This window comes from Cygnus olor, chromosome 17 (genome assembly GCF_009769625.2).
Source record: "Cygnus olor isolate bCygOlo1 chromosome 17, bCygOlo1.pri.v2, whole genome shotgun sequence".
In the NCBI taxonomy this organism is placed as follows: domain Eukaryota; kingdom Metazoa; phylum Chordata; class Aves; order Anseriformes; family Anatidae; genus Cygnus; species Cygnus olor.
The window spans coordinates 2,041,661-2,064,889 of record NC_049185.1 but is presented as its reverse complement, the minus strand read 5'-3'; the positions used below and the strand labels follow the sequence as shown (position 1 = coordinate 2,064,889).

The following is a 23,229-nucleotide window of genomic DNA, read 5'->3' as shown; positions in this document are numbered from 1 at the left end:
GCCGGGGGTGGGGACGAGGCCGGGGGAAAAGGCGGGGGGGGTAAAAGGGGGTCCCCCGGCCGTGCCGGGCGCCTGTGCCCTGTGGGGGCGGTGCAGCTGGGGGGAGAAAAATGTGGGAGGGGGAAGACAAGGATGGTATGGGACCCCCACCCAAAAATAAAGGGCTGAAATCTTTCCCCAGAGCTGAAGGCAGAGGCCGTGAGCCCAGCCAGGGGGGTGGCAGCAGGGATCGGGGGGGCTTCTGGCACCTCCCGTGGGTACAGGGGGAGAGAAAAACTCTGGAGAAGCGAGGCAGGGTGCTTAGGAGAGGGGCGGCGCAGCAAAGCAGCACACTCCAGCAGCAGGTACCAAGTGGGGATGGTTCATTTTATTTTATTTGAAGCCACGCACAAAGAGGAAAGGAACCGCATCGCTTCCAGGCTCCGGCTGGCCCTCTCCTGCCCCACGCTGCCCGAGGGACGTGCGGCTCTCCGGAGCAGCAGCACGAGGACGGCCCTCTCCAGGAGGCTGCAGCCCCCAGCCCTTGCCTCTCACCCAAGGGGCTCTGCCCCGTGACACAGGGGAGCCACAAGACCCCTGCCCTGCTCTAACCCAGCCCACGGCCACTGCGCCTCTCTCCATTTTTCCTTTTGGCACGAGGCAGCTCCTGCTACTGCCTGCCTCCCCCTGCTGCCTCCTCTTCCCCCTCCACCCTCTATTATTTTTTCCTTCACCCTCCAGAAAGCCATTTTCAGGTGACAGCACCTGCCCTGCCCCAGCTTATGGCACAGAAAGGCGAGGGAGAAGAGGGGCATCAGCTGCACCCCCTGCCCCAGGGGAGCCAGGTGATGCCGGTGCCACCCCACACCCACCAGGCCGGGCTTTCTGCGAGCTCAGGCAGTAATTCCACCTCCTCCGGGAAGCAAAACATCCCTTTTTCCAAGTGAGCTCTGCACAGACACAACAGAGGACAGGTGGCGAGGCATGACACACATCTCTAGCACACGTACATCGCTCATGGGGACCCAGACCCTACTCACAGACACGAGGAACTTTTGGGATCCTCTCCTGTCTTCCCGGGGAAACGGCTGCTGCGAGGCCAGGAGGGGAGAGGGGGGACAGGGGAGCCACTGGCTGCACAGGCAAACACACACGGTGGGATCCCAGCCGCTGCGGATGCCTCCCAAAGCTGCAAATACTCACGGGGCAATTCCCCCTCCCTAAAACTAGTTACGGACTGAACCCACAGCACGCAACACCGCCATCCCCCAGGCTGCGGGAGGAACATAAGGAGGGGGTGGCACGCCTAGCCCCCGGGAGCAAAAGGGGAGCCTTCACATGCTTCTGCCTTTGGTTTTGTTCCAATTCCCAAATCTGACCCCGTGCGGTGCAGGCCTCCAGGTCTCCACCAGCTGTGGCCCACACCAGTCGCTTGCAGCACATCCGTGCCCAGCTGCACAGGAATGCTCCCCCGTTACACCCCACGCAGAAACAACCTGCTGGAAGCCTGTGGCTGGGGAATGTGTGCAGGAGCTGCAGCCAGGAGCGCTTCCCAACGCGCATCCAGGCTCACTCTGGAGTACAGAGACTGGCCCCAGAGGGCTGGGTAAAATGGGCTCTGCCAGCTGCTCTGGGACCCGCACCTTAAAGCGCGCAGCACGTTTTCACGTGGATTACAAGCACGACCAGCACCAGTTTTCAGAGAAGCTTTGGGCAGCTCCGTGTTGGTGACTGCCGCTTTTTTATGGCACGGTTCTACTTGGCATTCAGACAGCACACGAGTCCTAGGAGCTCGGTGCGTGGTAACTGGGTGTGCCTGCGAGGGGCAAGGTGCCACCGGACTGACAGAGGGACACCCAGAGCCCCAGGAAATGCACTGACACAGACGCTGTCCCAGGGCACCCTCAGAGCCACGGCTGGGAACAGGGAGGCCCCAGCCCTGCTCCTGTTCTCAGCCACCAGCATCGACCTCATGACCCAAGAGTCCCAATTCCTTACCCTGCATCCCTGTCAGGATGCTTTGGGATCTGTTTCCAACCCTCAGAAAGGGTTGGAGGGTCAAAGTCTATCTACTCCAACCCTCAAAACCAAGAGGGATGGATTTTAAGATTTTGCCTGACGACTTCCTGCCCTGCTTTCACTTGGATCCATTTGGCTTCGGAGGAAATTCCTCCCCCCACTCCAAATTCATTTCAGTACACACTTACTGAAAGATGCAGTGGTACCTGGAGTGCAGCACCCTCACCGCCCCTCAGCACTAGCCATGCAGGGCTGCTCTTCTTAAAGCACCGAGATTCCTGCAGACCACCACCACCACCGCTCCACTGGGAAAAGTGCTGGGCTGTCAGTATTTATTTCTCGTATTTAACCGGTGCTCTGTACTTCAGTAGGATGGCATGCAGGTCAAGCATTCTCTCAGGAGGAGGGGTGTGGGATTGCATGTGGTGATACTTGAAGTGCTATAATAGACTAAGAGCCTCCACCTAACAGGACACAGTACCTAACTCTCTGACAGAACTACGGTGCTGTAACTGCTAAGTGACAGGGCACGCTGCTGCAGCCAGCCTGCAGGCTTTGCTTCAGAAACCAGGGCTCTGCAGGCTCTGTATATGCACGCACACTTGGTCATTCCGCACCCCATAATACCTGAATGCAGAGGAAAACCTTCTCTGCAGTGACTCTGTCACAAAGGGCCTTTAAGCCGTGTGGAAATTCACGTGCGCTGAGCTGCTAAGCCTCTTCCCTTCTGGGCACTGCAGTGCGTGTCCCCGCTCCAACCCCCGCCAAAATCCGGTCTCCTTTGGCAAAAAGGAAAAAGGCCTCGAGCTGCAGGAATTAACATCTCTCTTCCACACACCGCTGGGCTGTCTCCAGGGCTGGCCCGTTTCCAGTCACGATCCCACTGTATTGCATAAATACCTACAGCCCGGAGGCAGCGGTGACCAGCAGCTCCCCACGGGTCGTGCAGCGACCTCCAAGCTCCCCCGAAGCAGTGCCAAGCGGCTCAGGGTCGTCCTGGGAGCACTCAGGGCTGTGCCGCAGGTCACAACAACACACACAGTGAACAGAGCAAAGAACAAGGTAAGAACATGGGCTGGGTGGGTTTGGCAGGCGCAGGAAAGGGCTAGCAGCTCGTCTTCTGCATTAGGAGAGTCTGTGTCAGCCGCGAGGTGGCCGGCTGGACCTCTGTGTTATCATGGTGCTTGCCACCCTGGAAGCCTTGCTGCTTCTGTTTTTGCTGCAGGGGCTCTTTCCCAGTCAGTAAGGATGCTCAGAATCGGGACAGTAGCTCTGTGAACAATCAGACTACAGAGGTGAAGCACAATCTGACCAAAGATTCAGACCGGAGGGGAGACAGTCAAACGTAAGAGGCTTTAAAAACTATCACCTGCATGAGATATACATAAAAAACCAACAACAACCAACAACAAAAACCCCACAACATCGCAAGGACAAGCAACTTCTCTGCAAGTTGGAGTTTCTTCCAATATTCCACACCAGGGGTCTCACTGCATCAACCTCCTAGGCAAGACGATCACAGAACGAGCAGGAGGCAAAATCTTTCCGTAGGACAATGCGCTTCCTAGCACGACTGTCCCTGCAAGATCCTTACACCTGGCCTCAGCTACCGACGTGTCCCTGTGGGCCAGAATGGGCAGGCAGGCAACGGAAAGATGCTATAGCACCGGTTATGAAGTTTAATGCAGTTTTCAATGCATTAAAGCCAAAGGATTGTCACCAAACTTGCCTTCCAGGCAAGTTTTACAAAAGAGGGCAAAGCTACACTCTGGCTGCTTCTGTCCTCACAACGCCTTTTGCACTCACTCCTTGCCTGAACTGTAGATCTTCTGAGCTGTGGCACGCGTCAGCTCCAAATCCTCTGGGTACCGAATTTCTAGCTCGGTATTTGCTAGGTAGTGAACGCCGGTAAACTCTGAAAAATAGCGGCCAATGTCAGGGTGAGGAATCTCCCGAGGCTCAGAGTTGTATTCCAGGTTCTCTGTTAGGAGAGGAAACAATCAGTTATTCCCCCACAAAATGACCTGTGAGAGGGCCATAAATCCTGCGCCTCTCTCAAGTCCTGTTGATGCCTGAGCTCTGCAAACGCCACCTCCTGATGCTTTCAACAACAACAAAAAAAACCCCTAACCCAGGTAAAAAAGCAGATAATATCCCAGTACGACCACTTACAGAACCTATTCTCCTAGCTGATGCTGACCCCATTTACCAGTGCCATCAAAAATATTTTCGGCCTGAGACCCCCTGGTCTGACGTTAGGCTGGAGCAGCAGGATGCTGACCTGCTCTGACGCTGCGGATCGCAGGTCTTGTTCGTAAATGCAAGGAGAAGCTGCAGCACTGAGCTCTGCTCCCTCAAGTCCCGGGGGAGATCAGTTTCCAGGAGAGATCCCAACGCTCCAAGGCGAGGGTGACTGCACAAGGATGCCCTCTGCAGGTCTACCAGAGCCACCCAGTGCCCTCTAGCTCCCCTGGAAAGCCTCCCGGTGACCCCCAGTTTCCTGTAGGATGCCCCAGAGGCCTCACAGGGCAAAACCCTGAACGGAATAATATACCTAACCCTAATTAGGACCCTAAAAAACACGTACAGCGCCAGTTTCTCCCATCAAAAAGTGCTCCCAACGGAAGCCTTTGGGTACACCTCAACTCCCTTGGGGAGCCTTTACGCAACCCCACACACAACAGGATTCTGCGCCTCTTCTCTTTCCAAACCACCCTAAATATAACCCTAACTGGAACACTAAGCCTAACCCTAACCAGGACCCTAAAAAACATGTACGGCACCAGTTTCTCCCATCAAAAAGCCTCGAGTGCCTTGCAGCTCTAAGGCACCCGCCTGCATTTCAACACGTTAAGTCACCAGCCTGCTTTCCAAGCATGTCTCACACGGCAAAATTCACTTCTCTAAATCCCAGGCTCCCGAATTTAGAAGTCCCCAGAAAGAGCACGTTAATTCTTTCCCAGAGCACCCCATTTCCTCCTTTGTACTAAACGCTAACCTGATGAAGCGCAACAGGTAAACAAAGCACTAGCGTTAAAATGCAACGGTGACCCAAGCCGAGGGCCTGTTTGCTCCTTGATTATTTGCTTAAATCAGGGTGACGGGGAGGCAGCCCAGCAATAAATCACCTGTGCAGGTGCCCTGCAGCAGTCCCCAGATGATGTCATTTTTTCCAGCACAGTGCCAGATACACAGGTAGGGGGAAAAAAAGAAAAAAAAACAAAACCGAACAACTGCCTATGTCCCAAAGTACCTTATCTGCAAGGCAAGGGGGGCAACACGTTGGGGTGCTGAGAACATTGTTCAGGAATAATCCATCTGCCTCTGAAACACATTCAGTTCACTTCAGAGAGCACATACGAGTCGTACTCATCCACGCAGGCTCTGCGAAGCAAGCTGGACTTTGGTAAGAGCTACCATATGTCCCTGCGTGCAGCCAAGAGCACGAGAGCTTACTGCACCTCAGCGGGCTGGTGCGGTCCTGCGGGCTGCGAGGCCCCTTCTCGTCCCGTACAGCCAGGGAGAACGATTTGCGCTGCGATACGCCCTGCGGAAACGCGGCTGAGCAGCGAGCTGTGTACAAACGGACAAACACGGTGACGGAACAGAAGCTGGCAGGGGGGAGGAGAACGGGAAAAGCGGATTCGGCCCGAGGTGGGGAGCTTGAGAAACGTGCTGACGAGCAGTTTTGGAACAGCAGGTACCTGGCCCGTGCTGCCAGCAGGCAAACAAAGGGAGGACAAGAGCAGACAGGTAGACACCAAGCCTGCTGTACGAGGCAGGTGTTTTGGAATTAGCGACAGCTCAACCTGCAGATTTACAGGAAGGACTCAAACTGAGCACACCTACAATAAGCTCTGTGTTATTTCTGGTTAAATCTACAAGCAGAGATTTATCTAAGACTCAGTTAAAAAAATATTATCATTCCCTTCTTAACGTCAGGTTGATAGGTTATGAAATACTCCCTTCCCAAGCGATCTGGGTTGTATTTTAGAGGGGATACTCAACAGACAGGCAGCGAGACTTCAGCATGCAAAGACAACCCCCCAGTTTTCTCAGCAGTATCAAAACTCTTGGATGCCACCGACGACAGTTTCAAACTACAGCCTGGCTAAAACACAAAGTGCTCAGGAATCAGCTGTAATCAGAGCTGATTATACTTGTTTATAAACAATTAGAGAAAAAGAAATGTGATGACTCAACCCCAGAAGCACTGTGGAAAATTACCAAGTTAGTTTTCACTGAGGTGCATATTTTAAAATCAATCCATGGCACAAAATAATTTTTGTTTTTTAAAGCTATTTAAGAGGTAAAGTACTGTCTAATATGAACCACAAAGTAGTGCTGCAATGTCCTGTGTCCCTACTCCATCCTTTTTTTTTTTTGTTCTACTGAATATAATGTGACTCTCAGGAAGGTGAGAAACACCTGCACTCAAGGTGTTTCAGGCTACAAAGGTAGGAGTGTCCCCTCCTGTAAAACCACCTCTTGCTCATAGGTATGGCATCAGAACACGCTCAGGAGCACACCCTAGCAAGAGCTGAACCGCGTTTTGTCCATAGTTTCCTGCTCAGCAGCTTCTGCATCTTCTCTAAACAAAATACGATGGGGCTGTGCAGCTGCCCTGCCAGCTGGATGGGATGTCTCTGTGTCACAGGGAGAAGAACACGAGGCAAAGAAACACCCAGCTTACAATGTACAGAGTTAGAAACTTTTTCTTTTTTAACCCGAGTTCAATACTTCTACCTGTATCCTAACCTCACATTCTGACCATGAGATAAGAATTTTGCTCATGGCATGGTGTATAAAGAACACACAGATTTCTGCACCTCTTGGCGTTTGCGAAGAGGCATTCGTTTTAGTCCCATTCTTACCAGAGATGGCACCAAAAGCCACGCTATCCGTGTTCTCTGGGATCTTAGCACACAAAGTCTCTCAGTGAAAGGTGTTCAGAACCATGCCCTAACAAACAAAGTTTGTGCGTTCCCTCACTAGACCCTACTTCGAGGTCCTGCCCAAAGCATGACCATGATTTCACAAAGCAAGAGTTTCTGACAGAACTTTGAACTCCAGAAAAAGTTGAATTAGCTCTTTCAAAAGCAGTAATCATGGTTTATACCATAAAACCAGTCACGTCCAACACACACTTGTTTCTAGGGCAAGAGGAGATTGTAACAAAGGGGTCCTTAATGTTCATTCCCAGCACGACTGATTTCACAGAGAGCAAACAAAGTACGTCCCCGAATTCAAGATAATTCTCCTTCCTACCCCAACTTTAACTTACACTTTATGCCTCACACTTAAGAGCTGATCACTTAAGCATCGCCTTCTCCTACTGCACTTCTAAACAGACAGCAAAGAGAGGAGACTCCTGCTCACCTTGAGCAGCGTATCTGCAAGAGCCATCTTCCACTAGCACGTTGTAGAAAGGCTGGTGGGGGCCATGCGGAAGGCTGTGGACATTCATATTTCTGATCCATTCATGCCCCATCATGCAGGCAGGATCCCAGCCGTAAATGACGCAGTTGTAGCCATATCTAATTAAAAAGAATAGACTATGAAAACTCCAGAGCCAGCTCTTTCGTCAGGGCTAATAGAGCACAAACAGAACAGAAGCCTCCTGTGAGCAGGCACAAGGAGGAGAGGAGAAGAGAAGAACATCATTACAAAAAACTTGTGAGTGTTCGTGTTTGTGTTCTGAGGTGGGTGGGAAATGACTAGGAGTGACTGGGTAAACAGACAGGAACAAGCAGCTGAGGACAAAGGAAAGCCAAATTTGAACAAGAAATGAGAGCGGGGAAGAGACTGGGATGTCAGAAACTGGGAGAACAGGAAACAAGAAACAGGGAGGGGAATCAACCACTCTACCGCGCTGTGCAATTACTTCTGTTCCCATCACACAGACACTGTAATCCCAATGCTAACTCTCAGAAACAAAGCCAGCATTATTTTCAGAGTATTTATGAGATTAATTGTGAGGTATCATAACTGACACTGCTGACACACTTTTAAAATATGCTTCAGATGTCTCGTTGAGCTGTTTGGAGGAATGGCTGAAGCCACACAGTGCCAGCATGTCGTTCTGGCAGGGCTGTGCAGACAGGAACACAAAGCCTCCGCGCAATGCAGGAAGAGGCAGTAATAGCAGCGCAGGGTAAGATTCATAAGCTGTCTTCGGAATCTCATCTCTTTTGAAACCAGTTCTGTTCCACAGTCCTCATTAACCGATTACAAATGTTTCTTCGAGAGCTCTGGACTGTGGAAATTTTATCTGTGATACATGATGACTCACAGGAGGCACCTCACAAACCTCTCTGCAAACAAACAGTAGCAAAAACGCTTGCTCTCTCAAAGGAGAGACAGAGCTGCTCCCATTTTTCTAAGAGGTATGCAGCATAGATGCATGTGCCTGACATTTTCTGTTCCAGGTACCTCCTTGGCAGATAAAACCCTGTCTCATTACTTCCAGAACAAACACTTCTACACTCGTCATTACAGTGCAGCCTCCTGCTAGCGCAGGGAAGGTTTTGAAGAGCTCACCTCTTGTGTTTCATAATCAGCCCAATGGAAAAGCAGACCTCTTTGTGTTTCTCATCCGAGCGGTGCTTCACCTCGGGTCCCACCTCCTCCTTCCGGCGCTCAATATGCTCTAGGGTATGCTGAACTAAGTACCCGACGGCCCCGTGCTGGGATGGATCCAAGGCCTGAATATGCTGCAAGATGTCCAGAACCTTCAGCAAGCAAAACAAGACGACAGATTCAGAACAAGCCTCTACAGCAGTCAAACACAAACAGACTTGCCATATTAGCTGGGTCTAAGTGCCCAGGCCTAAAGGTCTGCCACACAAAGTTTCCGCACAGAACTGAGAACCTTTGCTCTAACTACACAGTTTCAAGGAGTTGACACTTGCTTATCCTGTAGAAATTGCAAACATTGCTCTCCTTTTTTTGTAAAGCTCCCTACTTCCAAGGAAGGGCACTGCTGAACAAAGCAACTCCCTAAAACTGAGTTATACCAGCTAATGGCATCACAGGTTTCAGCTACAGGGCATCAAAGACACTGCTTCAAGGTTTCTGAGATGTTAGAAGAATTCTGAACCAAGTCTGCTGAACCCCAGCTGTGAAGTGATTTCAGATGACTTCTGCTGTACTCGAGAACAAACATTTTAGCTTTAAAAAGTTCCTCAGCACAGAAAGAAATGCAAATAACCTGTACGATGCTGTACCATGAAATAGTGAACAGGAGACAGAGAACCTGCTTGACGCAGTATAACTAAAGGGCACTGACTTCAAAAGTGTTCCCAAAGTAGCAGACTCTGTAGATCCAAAGTACCAGCCTACCAACACCCTCTGGCACGCCATCGGAGCATCAGGACAGAACAGCTGCCACCAGCTTTGTTACAGGCAGGCAATGCAAGTTTTTACCTTCTTGCACCTTGTTCTTAACAAAAATGTTGTCTAAACAGATTTGGAAAAGGCAAACACATCCATCCCAACATCAAACACCTCAAGTGCTACCGCACTTCCAAAATCTGACACTCCTCAGCAGCTGGCAAGAGATCAAGGACTCTCTCCTTGATCACATGCTGGAAGTTTTGGTTAACCTGAATGTAGAGCGGGGCAGAAGAGGAGACCTCAGGCTACTCAGCATGAACATCGGCCAAGCACTGAAGAAAACTCAAAAAAAAAAACAACAGAAGAAATACAGCTCAGGCTTCTCAGCACTTTAAATTTCTGGCAGGCATCTTACCGCCTTAAGAAGGGTGTGAAAACTGAAAAATCCTACAGAAAGGGGAAGGCCTAGCACAGTGACCATAGCTGCCAGAGATTCTTGGCAACTTCATTTACTGTTATTTGCAAACATTTAGGACAACATTCTGGACAGCTTTGCTTGAGTTTTAAGATTTTGTGCCACTTTCCGTAAGTTTGGCAGACCTCTGTGAAATCTGGTACGTTCTGTTCTGTCAGGCATACAGGATTCTCTGGCTAACTATAATCCTGTACAATAGCCTGGAAGGACTGGATGCATGTGAGGATGCCAAAGGAGAAGTCTGGAGCTGTACATTTTCATTGTGTCTGACAAAGCGGCGCAGAGAACTCCATGCAAGAGTCAGCCACGGGGGGCATTATCTGTCCCGAGGGGCAGCAAAATGCAAGTACGTAAAGCCCACATGCTTCGTGAACACAAAGCTGAGTGCCAGAAAGGGGAAATCTTTCAGTGTTTCATTTAGCACTCCTCTATTTATGTACACTCATCATTTCAGCTCAGTGGGTCCCCCCTCACGAATTTCTTACTTTGGGCTGCTTTTTCTGCGACAACCCTAAAACTTGCTGCCCTAAGAAAGGAACAGCAAACCTAGCACCATTTGTTCTTCAAAAGGAAGGCACCTTCTCCTGCAGTCACATGTTTCAGTTAATTTAGTGGGAAGAACTTTGCCTTCTGCTCAGCTGTCCAGCCAATCCTTCTGCCTCCTCACCCAAACCTAATGTTTGGATATGGCACAGGCAGTGCCCAAGGGAGTGAATTCCACTAAAGCACAGGCAGTTTTGACAAAGGAACCTCTCTCTGCTGTGGTGACATGCTAAAGAAATACTTTGTTTGTTTATTGAGTTACATGCTTTCTCCCTGTGCCTTCCCCAGTTTCGGTAAAGGACACCGATGACTTGGACAACTTGCAGGTCTCTGTACTGTCCTTCCCACGCTCACAGGATTCTTCAAGGCTGAAGGTGATGTTAACAGCCCTCTCCTTGGGATTCTCTTTTAAGTTGCTTTTTCACAAGAGCCACTGATTGTGTACCTAAAGTTTCAGAGAACAGCTTTGTTGTTTGCAAAAGATAATTTCCTACAAGTTTCCTGATAAGGTAATCGCTCCTTTCCTGTGACTCCAGCAAGACTTCTATCACCACCATCACAATCTAGGCATACCAAGTCCTTACCTCTTACACCTTACAGCTAGCTACAAGTCCACCGTATTGGTTTTAAGACAAATTGTCAGAGTGGGGTTGTAAATCATAAATTATGACTCAGACTTGAGGCTGCTCACGAGTTTCCCCTGGAGCAAGCAAGAGTCATCCTCTTTCCTTGCTTCACGTAGTAGAAATTGATTCTCCGAAATGTGATAACTCGTTCAATTGCGTTTATTACAGAAACGACTTGTGGCAGACTGTAATGCAAGTTGATGTAGTCCAAAAATCAATAGACTAGTGTTAATAATGCTTAGCCTACCAGAAAACATATGACCGAGTGGCGAGGTACCTTTTCTGGCCAGATTCCCAGGTGGAAGTATAACCTAGCCTGGAGCATTAGATGCTGCACATTGTCCGGATACATGGCCAGGTACAGATCCAAGGAGTCTCTCAAGAGTTGATAAGACTGATCAGTGCTTTCTCTGCCAGCAAAAAAGAAACTCAATTGTAAGGCTAGCTCTTCAATTCCTATCCCTAATACTCCGGTGTACAGGGATAGCCACCAAAAGCGATGCTACAGGTACAGGCACGCTCACTCAATGTAAGTGACAGTCAGCCCTGGAGTCACTCATCACATCCAACAGCCTGCTGGAAAGGAAAAACGCTACACAACTGAAAACCGGCCTCTACCCTCCCACTTCACCGGTATTCCACTTGGTCAAATGACTGTACTCAGAGAATTCACTCTCAGAGTCGCTTCCTTTTGAAATTTGCTTTTGTTCCCCTTGCTTAATTAAACCTAAAGCGTTCCTTTTACTCTCTGATATCTGTCTGTTGCTACTTGGGAAAGTGATTAGCAGGGCATTTGAAAACAAAAGCAGATTGTCAACAATCCAACAGCACCATTTACTCATTTAAGCATATGGCTTATGCCTACCTGGTCATAATAAAGGTCTCTCCTCTCAAGGGAACAGTTCCTATCTGCTTTTCACACAGTAAAAAAACAAAAAACAAAACAGCTCTCGAGTGAAAATGATCTATTCTTGCTTCCATGCAATACTGCTGCATGTGATCAAAAGCAACTAGACACCGCAATGTGACATCCAGCATTTTCAAGACTGCCTGGTGTGACGCCTCTTTAAAGCGCTCACTCAAGTACTGCAAAGAGGCAGTATAGGACAGGCAGACAGCACACCGTGGGCCCTTTTTTTCCCCCCACAGCCCTTAGAGGCCATATAACTTCAGTTACAACTCACCGCTTGCCCAGGTTTAAGAGGTTTCCCACCATGCGCTGCAAGACCTCTTTCGAAGTCACCACCCCATAGAACTCCTCCGTCACATGGTGGCCTATAAGGTACTCGCACTCCTTCACGGTCAGCTGCTTCCCCTTCCCAAAGGCGTCAATGTAAGTGTAGTCAAAAATATCTGTGCTTCTAATAAGACATCAAGGAAACTAAGCTGTGATGATGGGCCTTGTGGTGAAGCAGGATTACCTTTTTCTGTTCTCCTAGCACTTTCAAGCTTGTTTCTAAAAACGTGTCATTCATACCTCAGCTCCCTCCCTCGTATAAAGAGATCACCTGCTACCTTCTCTCTCATTTTCACTCCATCGTGCCAGTTCTTTCCTTCACATATTTTCAGGTTTGCTGTATTTATTGCTAGATTACATGATGATGCTGCACTGTAAAGTGTAACAGAGCCCACACATATGGCATCTGAAGCCTACTGCCAGAAGGGGTATATATAGACAAAAACACGGCTCTGAATTGGACTGCTGATGTCATTCACAAAATATACATTTCTGTAAATTGATCACGATCTGGTCAAAGATGTGTCCTGCACTGGCTCAGAGAATTGAATGAGTGCACAGTACAACCACAATGGCCTCTAGAAGCTGTTCTGTTTGAAAGGTTAAGTGAAATCAGCACCTTTTTTCTTTTTTTTTTTTTTTTTTCCTAATCTTATTAAACAGGAGAACAATCACCTCATACTTACTATTATTTCACACTCAGGAAATCTGTTACCTTTCATTAACAGAAGAACTGAGTCCTGGGAAAATTTCTTTAGAGGGCCGATCTTTTCCTTATAATTATGGATGGAAAATAATTGAACGTTCTGGTGTAGGTCCGGAGCTGTAAATTCTTTGTGGCTTTTATAAAAAAAAAATGATAAAACTTCAAAACGCAGCAGATCACTTACCCTTCTTTTCCTTGACACCATCGCAGCAAAAAATGACTAGGGAAGTTGACTGGCTCAAGTTTGACTCCCAGCTGCCTGGCAATTGTTAAATAAAGCACAGACAAACTGATGGGAATTCCTGTCCTGCGGATCAAAACCTGAGGGATAAAAAAAGTGAGGGATATTAAGAAAAAAAAACACAGAAAAACTCCAAGGTTTTAATTCAAAGATGAAAACACACCAACTTAACCGAATATGCACTAAAAGATGACAGGAAATTTACAGGAAATTACTCTTCAGAGATAGATTTTTTTTTTACTACATTTTGTCATAAGAAACACCACAAATAGCGTTTCAAGCCTTGCAGCCTCTGAGGTTTTGCCTAACGTGCACGTACCTGGTGAATGTATGAATTCAGGGAATTATAGTAATCCAGCTCATTTCCTTTGTATTTTAACTGCTCATACAGGACACAATTCATAGCATCAAGTACCTGCCGCTGAAGCTCCACTTCTGGAATCAGGACCTCTCCTGAAAACACACAAAGAGCAATAAAGACAGAGAAGACAAACATACTTAACCTTCATGCACTGAACCTCATAGCAAAATTCCTTTATGTACAAAGAACATAAAAGACATCTAGATTCAAATAGTCAAGAGATTGGCTGGAGCACACAGCCCTAGCACTCCGCTCAGTGTGGCCTGGCTCAGCGGATTGCCACGCACCTCAGCTGTGCATCAGTGCTGCCTTGCTTCCTCCTGCAGCTGCAGGAGCTGACCCTGACCACCCTGTGCCAGCACAGCGCTGTGGCTGGACAGTCTCACTGGCCAGGCATGGGAAGTGCGTTTTCACTGCTCGAGTCCCAGTTTGACCACTCCAGATATACAGACACAGACAGACCAGTCATTCCCTCTTTGAAAAGCAGCAAAGATGAGACTAAAGCTTATGAAACACAAGAAGTAAGATGCTGCCTGACCTTTGGAGATGTTAAAGCATATACCTTTTCTATTGCTGCTGACTTACCAAAACTTGCTGAGGAAAGGACCTGTCCCACGGCTCTGCTACACGTATCAGGACTGCTTAAGACTTCAGAGACAAATTAAAAAAAAAACACCACCACAAACCAATCCTTTTTGCCTAGACAGCATCAGATGGACAACCTTGGGCTACTGAGCTTCTGCGGCTGAACAAACAGCTGCTGCCTGAATGATGGTTTAAGCAAATGTCAGAACGTGCTTCAATGGGATGAAGGACAATAATGCTTTAAGCTGCAATAATTCAACAGCTGTTTCACCTTATCTGCCTCTATTGAGACCTGCAGAAATGGTGGCAGTAAAGTGTATGCTTCTATACAGTACCTGCCTTGGAAGCCAAGCTGGGGTGCCTTGGATTTTTTGTCCGAAGGACTTTGCGCACTTTATCTGTGATATCATCCACCTGTGCCTGGACACTTTTTAAGCAGATGTCTGAGAGCGGGTTACAGTATTGGTCAATTAAAACAGCACCTGAAAAAAACAAGCTACATAAGAAACAGGACTTCAGTTGTTTTTTTGTTTTGTTTTTGGTTTGGTTTGGTTTTTTGCTTATTTTTGTCTACTCTAAATTCTAAATCTATGGCATAGAGCAAGCAATTGCAGCAAAACACAATAGCCTTCTTCTCAAAACTCTCATTTGTATATTGGATTTACCACAAAATGCAGAGAACAAGCTGACAACGATAAATGCCACTTAGACTCTGTATTCCCCATCCCACCTTCCTGAAAGGGAAAGCAATAGATTTGTACATTGAGCAAGTATGCTACTGGACAAGTCTTACTTAACCAGCCAACTCCTGTCGCACTGCATCTCCTGGCATCCTCCCAGCTCATGTTTCTTGTTCAGAGCCTCAAACAACCTCAACTTCACTTCTGCGTCAGTTCTGATTTCTTCCTGCCACATCCTCAATCGCCATCATTCTTGCTCAACGCTCCCTCTTCTGCTACATTCATCCTTCCATACCTGCTCTCCATCTTCCTGTCAGAAACACACTATAACAGATTTTCATTTTTCTTCCGCCCAATCCTCTCCTGTCAAACTTCTGCAGAAAAAAATAGCCCTTTCTCAGAATATTCTCCTTGTCATCCTGTCAACCATGCTCTTTCCAAAGCCTCCATATTGCCCATCCTTTGGAATCAACTATATTCACCTGCAATCAATTCACCTGCACTGATTCACCATGCCTGCAGCATGCTCCTTGCTCTTGTCCAAGGAGAAAGGAGACAGGTTTTTCTCCTTTCTGGGGAGAGGAGATGGTAGGGAGCTGACTTGAAATCAGATCACTCGGTCTGATAAGCCCTGTTCAGTCCCTAGGCCACAGTTAAAATGCTTCTGCAATGTCAGCTGGTTAGGATGCTGAGCTACTGCTGATCTCTTCACTGCACTGTTCAAATCCAAGTATTTTAACTTTTTTCCATTGCTTCTCTGTTTACCTGTCCATGCACAACTATCTGAGCATACAGCACAGAAAGAAGCCAGTGGAATGCTGATTTTTTGATGTAATGCTATGCAATTACCATAATTTTTTAAGGATTTCGGGTACAGCAAAAATCCAAACTTAATTCTGAGTCGCTGTCCAAGGGCCAGTTGATATGTAAGCAAGGAAGCTTCTCTCCAAGTAAAGCAACAATGATTGAAAGCTGTCATTAAGTGCTCTGCATCGGACTTCTGCCAAGGACTTACCCTCTAAAAACGACTGCTGATCAGTAGGGCGTTGAAGATACTCCTTCAAATTTTTTAATATATTCTGTTGCCGTAGGAAGTAGAGAATTTTCTTTGCATAGTACTTCCAGGTGAGGCCTTTCCTGCACAATTAAATACAAAAAATTGTATTGCCCTAAACAAGCACTTCAGGGGTGAACATTGCATTCAACTTTTCCAGTGAAGCCATCTATATTTTAGATGTTGCTTTTCTGAACGAGGCCGATGACACCACAGTCACCAAAGAGGTAAATATTAAGAGCAAATTCATTATCAAAAGAAACACAATTTGCGACGCTTACAAAATATTGGTCCTATCATCTCCAGTTTTTATCCTGTCACTAAGATAGCATTTTGTGAAAATACTGTATCACAGGAAACAACACAGATCCTGCTTAAAGTAGCTCGGGAATATCTGAATGAAATACTATATTTTATTCATAAAATATCCTCTGACTCTGTGTCCCTCCAGAATATTAAAATATCCTCTCACCAATAGAAAAAAAAATGATGAGAGATGTGAACATATGTCCAATAATATTCAGAAAAAAAAAACTGCCAGAGAAAAATGTCTTTTTTACTCAAAAAAGGCTGGAAGGGACCAACAGCTGGCCTATAGATCACACAATCCAAAACCTTACAGTTTTCATAGTAAAATCCCTTCACTTTCTATATTAAGAAGTGCAGGCAGAGTGCCCAAAGAGAAGCAGAGAGCTGGCTTGAAGAGGTCACTGGAAATACGACAGCCCAATGTAGAGGCATTCAAATCACATGCATCTGAGCAAGCCCCGGCCTTCAGCAATGGGTTACCCATTGCTTCAGCACACACTTTTACACCAAATAGTTAGGAATGGCACCCCCCAAAAACAAAAATCAAAAAATAGAAACAAACACACACGAACACAAGAGAGGATTCTGCTGATATCCTGGCTCTGTCCTTTCCACATTTTTAAAACAAGTCCAGCTCCTTTCTTCATAAAAAAACCTTTTTCCCGCTTGCCTTTTCTCTCCTCCAGATTGCAGGTCAAATCAGTCTTCTCCATCCTACCAAACAGGAGAACAATCAAACCTCATAACACTTCATCCTCTTCCAATAAATTGGGATGCTCAATAGGGACAACTGCTTTATTGGGATATCTTCCAGGGAAATGATTTAGCCTAATGCTCCTGAATAGCTAAGACTACAGCTTAATCAGGGTGTAATTAGCATCAATTCTGCTTTATTGGGAGGCATTTGGCCAGTGTGAAGGCTCAAAAGCTTTTTAACCAGTTGTCAAATGAGAGATGTTTAGTCCCAGTTCAAATAGAGAAGGTAATAAAATGGATGTGAAAAAGCAAGAATGAGATGATTGTCATTCCAGTTATGTTTTTCCAAGCTCTACTAACAGTCCCTTTAATCAAGGCTATTAGACCCCATTAAGACAAATGTATTGCTGCTTTGTATCACAGCAAAAACAGCATCGTTTATATGGTACCAACAGAAAAACCTTCAAGCAAGCCAGTGAACTATTCATCTTGCTCAGTGTTAACCATGGTAATGAGAACACCCAGGCAGATGTGAACCAAAAGTTTTATTAACCCACTTGGTGCTTCACCTGCATTTCACCTGCAAATTTTGCAGTGGTTCAATTAAACTCAGTTGTTTATTTGGGGACAAAAAACGTACCTATCTACTACAGCTAAGAAAGGCAACAGAAGAGATTAAAAAAAAAAGGCTGTGGTTTTGTGGTTTCATGGTGTGGGGAGGGATTTATGGTGGCAATCCACACTCAAGCACTGCTGTTCCCTCCTGTGTTGTAGGCCCATCCTGCAAATCAGTTCAGCAAACTGATCCAGGTTCAAACAGAAACAAATAAAAAGAACATGAGAAATCCTTAAGTCAAAACTACTGCAGAGAGGAAAGTACGCATACTGAGAGAACTGTCATGAACTTGAAAGGAAACAAGCAAGCAACAAACAGCAACACAAAGCCAGAGGACCTCCTTGTGGAACGGTTTACACAGGTTCTTCTGGGAGTATTAAATGTGTTCTGCAATTACACACACAGCTGGGGATGTTGGTTTTTGGGGCGACAAAAGGACAGAAGCTGACATCAGGCACCCACCACAGTACCATTCGCCTTTAGCCAGCGAAAGGAGAAAATCCCTTCCACTTCTGATCACTCTTACTCTTTCTTACCTTCCTTCCATGTTAAGGATACACATCAGCTCATCCTCAAAAAAGTGACTTGGGCATCCAAGAGTCTCAATGTCACTGAATCCATCACAGGGGACCTGTCAAATCAGACACTGAATTAGGCACAGAACAAGAGATTCTTTCCCAAAGAATGTGATTTCATAGGAAGTCTCAAAACCCTACAGTAATCTGAGATAACTACTACAGCATTTGGGGCTCTCTGCAGACGTCTATGGACCAGCCCAAGCAAATCAGATCATATGCAGGCTGGGCCCAAGCTGAAAGCAGCTTTAAGGTGGATTTAGCTTTTGCCTGTGGCTGACTAAACCTCTTCATACCCTCCCTAGTGTAGCAGATTGCTCCTGGAGGAAGGAATGAAGGAGCAGGAGTTTTCATTTCAGCCTCAAACTTCATCTGTTTAAGCAATATTGACAAGGGCTAACCTGGAGCTATCAAGTTGTTGATCTAAAAATTATTTGAAACAATCATTTGTGTGTCTATATTCAGAACAGTCGTTTTCTTGCAAGATTTTGAATTCTTTTAATTTTTTTTGAATTTCTTTTTTTGAAAATTCTTTTAAAACTCTGGTTGAACTGTAAAAAAATCTTTTTGCTTTCAAGCTTTTCAATATAGGAGATGAACAAAGAGTAAGGACAAAAAAATGTGATTCCTATTATACTGTATCTTAGTGGGCACTCCACTGGATCTAGCAGAATTGGGTTGAAAGTCTCCTCCCTGCAATTCTAAGCAGGGAATCAAGCTGCAGTTTCTAGCCCCACAGGAGACAGTCCTAATTTTTAGGAATTTGGGTATTGCTGAGTAATGGTCTCTCAACAGTCCTTGCACACATGATTGAAACAGTAGGAAGCCAGGAGCCTCTGCACTCAGTTAATGCCCTGACACACATTTCTCCACAGTAAAATGTCTAGCTGCTGCAACCACAGTGGAACAGGTCAAAAAGAAGAGCCAAGACATATGCATCTCCTCATTTTCTACTGGTCCCACGGCCTTTCTCTCTGGGGATAAAAACGCAGTTGCCAATGTTTGCATAAAATTAGAAGACTTCAATATGGGTCTCCAATGTCTTACGGGATTTCTCCACTGGACCACAATGTATTTGCAAAGGAGCTAGAGAGGAGTGGCCATTTCCTGGCTCTAGCATGAACTTTTTAATTCAGCTTTAGTTGTGGGCAGCTTTAAGTCTATTTCACAGAGTTCCAGGTTGACCCAAACTGTATAGCTGGCCAAACCCCACAGCCACTAACTGAGCAAACAGACAATGAAACTGATGTTCCATGCTCAAGTAAGTTTTTCGAAGAGATTAAATTTTCACTTTTTACACAAGACACATAAGTGTGGTGTCATGGTTAGGTAAAGAGCTTGAATAATATACTTTCCAATTCAGTGAACCTATTGCACCTCAGTCCTGCTTTCAAATTACTCCTGACAACTCTCAGAGGAGCATATCCTTGCACGAGGCCTGCAGGGAGATAAATTGATAGGCTGTGGTATGTGCAGAGAAACTACCGGTCCTTCAGAAGTTGCTGAGCTCCCAGAGCCAGGTCTGAACACGCAGCGATGAGCAAAGAGCTCATAAAGGCGCAATGAGACTCTCAGCAACAGCCATATGTGGTCTGCAGAACGTGCCTTGGACTCTGTGCAGTTTGTACCTTTGGATTTTGGACCATCTCTCTCATTTTGGCTGGCAGTCTAGCATTCTCACATAAAGTGAGGCAATAGGAATTTTCTGACTGCACAGCTGAAAAACAGGTAGGGAGAGACAGGAAACTACTAGAAAGTACTAACCAAATAACTAGGCTATTGCACATACACAGGGATGACTTACGTGTTCTGAAAAGAACCTTTTGGAGAACGAAGCTACAATTCTCTGGGCTTCTAGTCCAGCATTGTGCCGTGCTTTGTATTCTTCAAGCCAGCTAACACCATCTGTGTGGCTGTAGTATTTCAGCAGCGATGGCCACCTACACAAGACAGAAGCGAACAGGTTCATTAGTATTTCAACATCACTGAGGATCTCCAGAACTGTAAAAAGTTGTAACCACATGGCTTGAGGAGCTGAGCCACTGACAAGAGACAATACAACCTCAGATGTAATCGTACAAATTAACCCAATGACTGACTCGGGCATCAAAGCATAAATCCAACTGATTTCAACTCAGTATGACTGGTTATTTTAAAAGTAAGCTCTCCCGTGGCCTGTCAACAGCAAATGTTAACAGGAAACCTTCAAAAGGTTCATACTCCAGGTATTTCAATATCTATACGTGCTGAACATTTCTGAGATTTCCTCTAGAGCTTTCCAAGACAAACACAGGTATCACATCAGTAAAACAGATAGAGTTTTATAATAAAAAAGTTTGCTATTCTGAAGATGTACCATGTTCAAGCTAACTTGTCAACTAACAATGAGAATTCATTGTCTTTTGTTCTTCCTCCTACCCTTGTGGGTCTAATTAAAAGGACACACAAACCGGAGCTCCCTCTACTACCCTTGCTGGTGGCAGCATCTGCTGGAGGGAAACACAGTTCTGAAGTCAAATCGTGACAGCTAGATGACTTTGCAGTTCATTTTTAATATAAGAAATATTAAAAAACAAACCCCAAACCAAACCCCTTTATTGTAAAAGAAAGCTGGATCTGCTTTACCAAGTCTAAAAGCTAACATACAATTTATAGCTTAATAAGAAGCATTTCAAGGTATGTGAACAGAAAGCCTAACTTAAAGGCAATGTTTTGGGGACTATTACCCCCGACAGCACCTTTTCTAATGAAGTGGGCACGTGCTGCTCTAACACAGCCCTACGCAATAAAATATATGCCAGTGCAGCTATACCCATGACTCTTCTGAAGGCACAAAGACCACTTGGGTATGAATGTGATGCAGAATGAGTACAGGTGGAAATATTTTGGACAGCATGGGACAGAAAGACAAGAGCCTCTTGCAATACAAGCCTCTTGTAATTTGCAGGGGGGCCTTTTTTTTTTTTCTCCACATTTTGAAATTCTGTTGGTTAGCATTGTTTTTTACAGTATTATCTTTCTTCAACTACATGAATTGCCTTAGGTTCTTTTCAGGTTATTTACATAAATATATACAAATAGTAATTTATGTGTATATATATATATATATTTATAGAGAAAATAATATATATATACACATAATAATTCTTATATCCCTAGCTGCATGTTTACAGCCAAATATTTAAATCACTACTTCCATATAATAATTTTTAGCATCAGACCAAAAGACACTGTTCTGTCCATCCACACCCTGAAGATCTTTTACTACCTGTTAAAAATAAAACTACACTGCCATTGCAGTTACACAATAAAGTCAAAGACTAACCAAATAGCTTCACATCACACAGTAACCTTTCTCCTGATGGATCCCTGGCCGTTCATCTATCGCTGAAATGCAGCCACGTCGTAATAACAGTTACAATCATTTATTTTAGTACGAGAAACAATAATTTCTTGGGTTGAAATTACACTGATGATTTTCAGAAAATAAAACGTAATTACGCAAGATGGAATCCCGCCAGGACGACGAGGTCAACATGCACACTCCTGCCAAAAGCTCTATTATCAAAGACAGAGGAGGACTGCAGCATGTGCTAATCACCCACCACACTCAATTTCAGCCGTTGGATCTGAAGCATTTGTAGAAGTTCAGGTTCGCTTCAGAAATTAGAACCACTGAACTGGTGAAAATACTTGGCCAGCCATCCCAAGCTCTAGCTTGCTGAACAGGGGAGGCTGCAATTGTCCGGCAGCCTTTTTTCAAGGGAGGAGAGGGAATAACCCCCTCGTTTAACTCTGCTGAATTCTCGAAGCCAAGTGGCTACCACAGAAAGGCATACCGCTGCTCTTCCCGTGCCAAAACACAGACAAAACCAGGCAGCAGATGAGCATGCCCTGCTCTAGACAGGCTGGTGGCCCCAGTGAATGCTTGGTGTTCCTACAGCCACGGAAGTATGCAATGTGGCCAGTTCAACAGCTCCAGGGGTTTCGGCAGGGCTGTGCCCCTGCAAGGCACACTGTGACCACGGCGGGGCTAAATGAAACCCCAAGCAGCAAACGTCAACCCAAAGCCTCGTCCTGGGACAGGACAAGCCTCCGCAGCTGCTGGGGTGGCTGCAAGCAAGGAGAGCACACCTCAGTGGGACAGGGAGGCCAGCAGACATCCCCAGTGCATGTGCCCCGTCCCCCTCCCTTCTTCCTCTTCCTCCACCTCTTTTATCTTCTCTTCTTCTTCCTCCTCCTCCTGCTATTCCTCCTATCCCTCCTCCTTTTTCTTCTTCCTCCTATTCCTCCTTTCTCCTCTTCTTCTTCCTCTTCTACTTCTTCCTATCCCTCCTCATCCTCCTCTTGTCGTATTCCTCCTCCTCTTCTCCTTCTCCTCCTCTTCCTCTAGCTCCTCTTCCATCTCTTCCTCCTCCTCCTCCTATTCCTCTACCACCTCCTATTCCTCTTCCACCTATTCCTCTACCTCCTCCTCCTGTTATTCCTCCTCCCCCTTCTCCTCTTTTTCTCTTCTTCCGCCTGCTCCTCTTCTTCCTCCTCCTCCTCCTCCTCCTCCTCTTCTACCTCCTGCTCTTCCTCCTCCTCCTCCTGTTCTACTTCCTCCTATCCCTCCTGTTCTACTTCCTCCCATTCCTCCTCCTCTTCTTCCCCCTCCCCCTTCCCCTCCTCTTCCTCCTCCTCTTCTTCCTCTTCCCCCTCCTCTTCCTCCTGCCCCCCCCGCCCCCCGGCGCTGCCCACCTGAGGCGGAAGCACTCCCGCCACACCTTGCCGCGGGGCTGGCAGGCGTCCCGCAGGCGGCGGCAGGTGCAGGCCACCCGCCCGATGTCGGCGGCGCCCAGCACGCCGCAGCACAGGATCAGCTCCAGCAGCTCCCCGGGCAGCTCCGCCAGGCCCGGCCGCCCTCCGCCGCCGCCTCCCGCCGCCGCCATCTTGGGTGTTTACCTGAGCGGGTCCCCCCCCGCCCCCCGCGGGCAGGGCTTAGGGAGCGTCGCTTCCTTCCCCGGCCGGCAATGCGGGCGCTAGGGAGCGTCTGCAAAGTTCGCGCTGGCGAAGGGCGCTGTCTGGGAGCCCTCCGAGCGCTGGTTGATGGGGGCCGCACGTCCGTACCCGGGGCTCAGCAGGGGTCCAGGGCTCGCAGGAGTGCTTTGGGCTGTCTGCATCGTACTAACGGGGCTGGCCGGGCAGGGGGG

At 46.9% G+C, this 23,229-nt stretch overlaps 1 protein-coding gene across 1 annotated transcript; it reads right to left on the bottom strand.

The window, feature by feature from the left end:
• Window positions 1-347: 347 nt before the first annotated feature.
• FBXO21 (F-box protein 21) lies at window positions 348-23,008 on the bottom strand. The gene is made up of 12 exons (XM_040577248.1): window positions 22,778-23,008; window positions 19,842-19,977; window positions 17,999-18,093; window positions 15,803-15,924; window positions 14,443-14,589; window positions 13,481-13,614; window positions 13,105-13,241; window positions 12,162-12,338; window positions 11,255-11,387; window positions 8,539-8,729; window positions 7,378-7,535; window positions 348-3,979 (listed from the first exon to the last, which is right to left on the bottom strand). Exons 1-12 carry the CDS (start codon window positions 22,966-22,968, stop codon window positions 3,801-3,803), a joined length of 1,800 nt encoding a protein of 599 aa, XP_040433182.1. The 5' UTR covers window positions 22,969-23,008; the 3' UTR covers window positions 348-3,800.
• Between the last annotated feature and the right edge of the window lie 221 nt (window positions 23,009-23,229).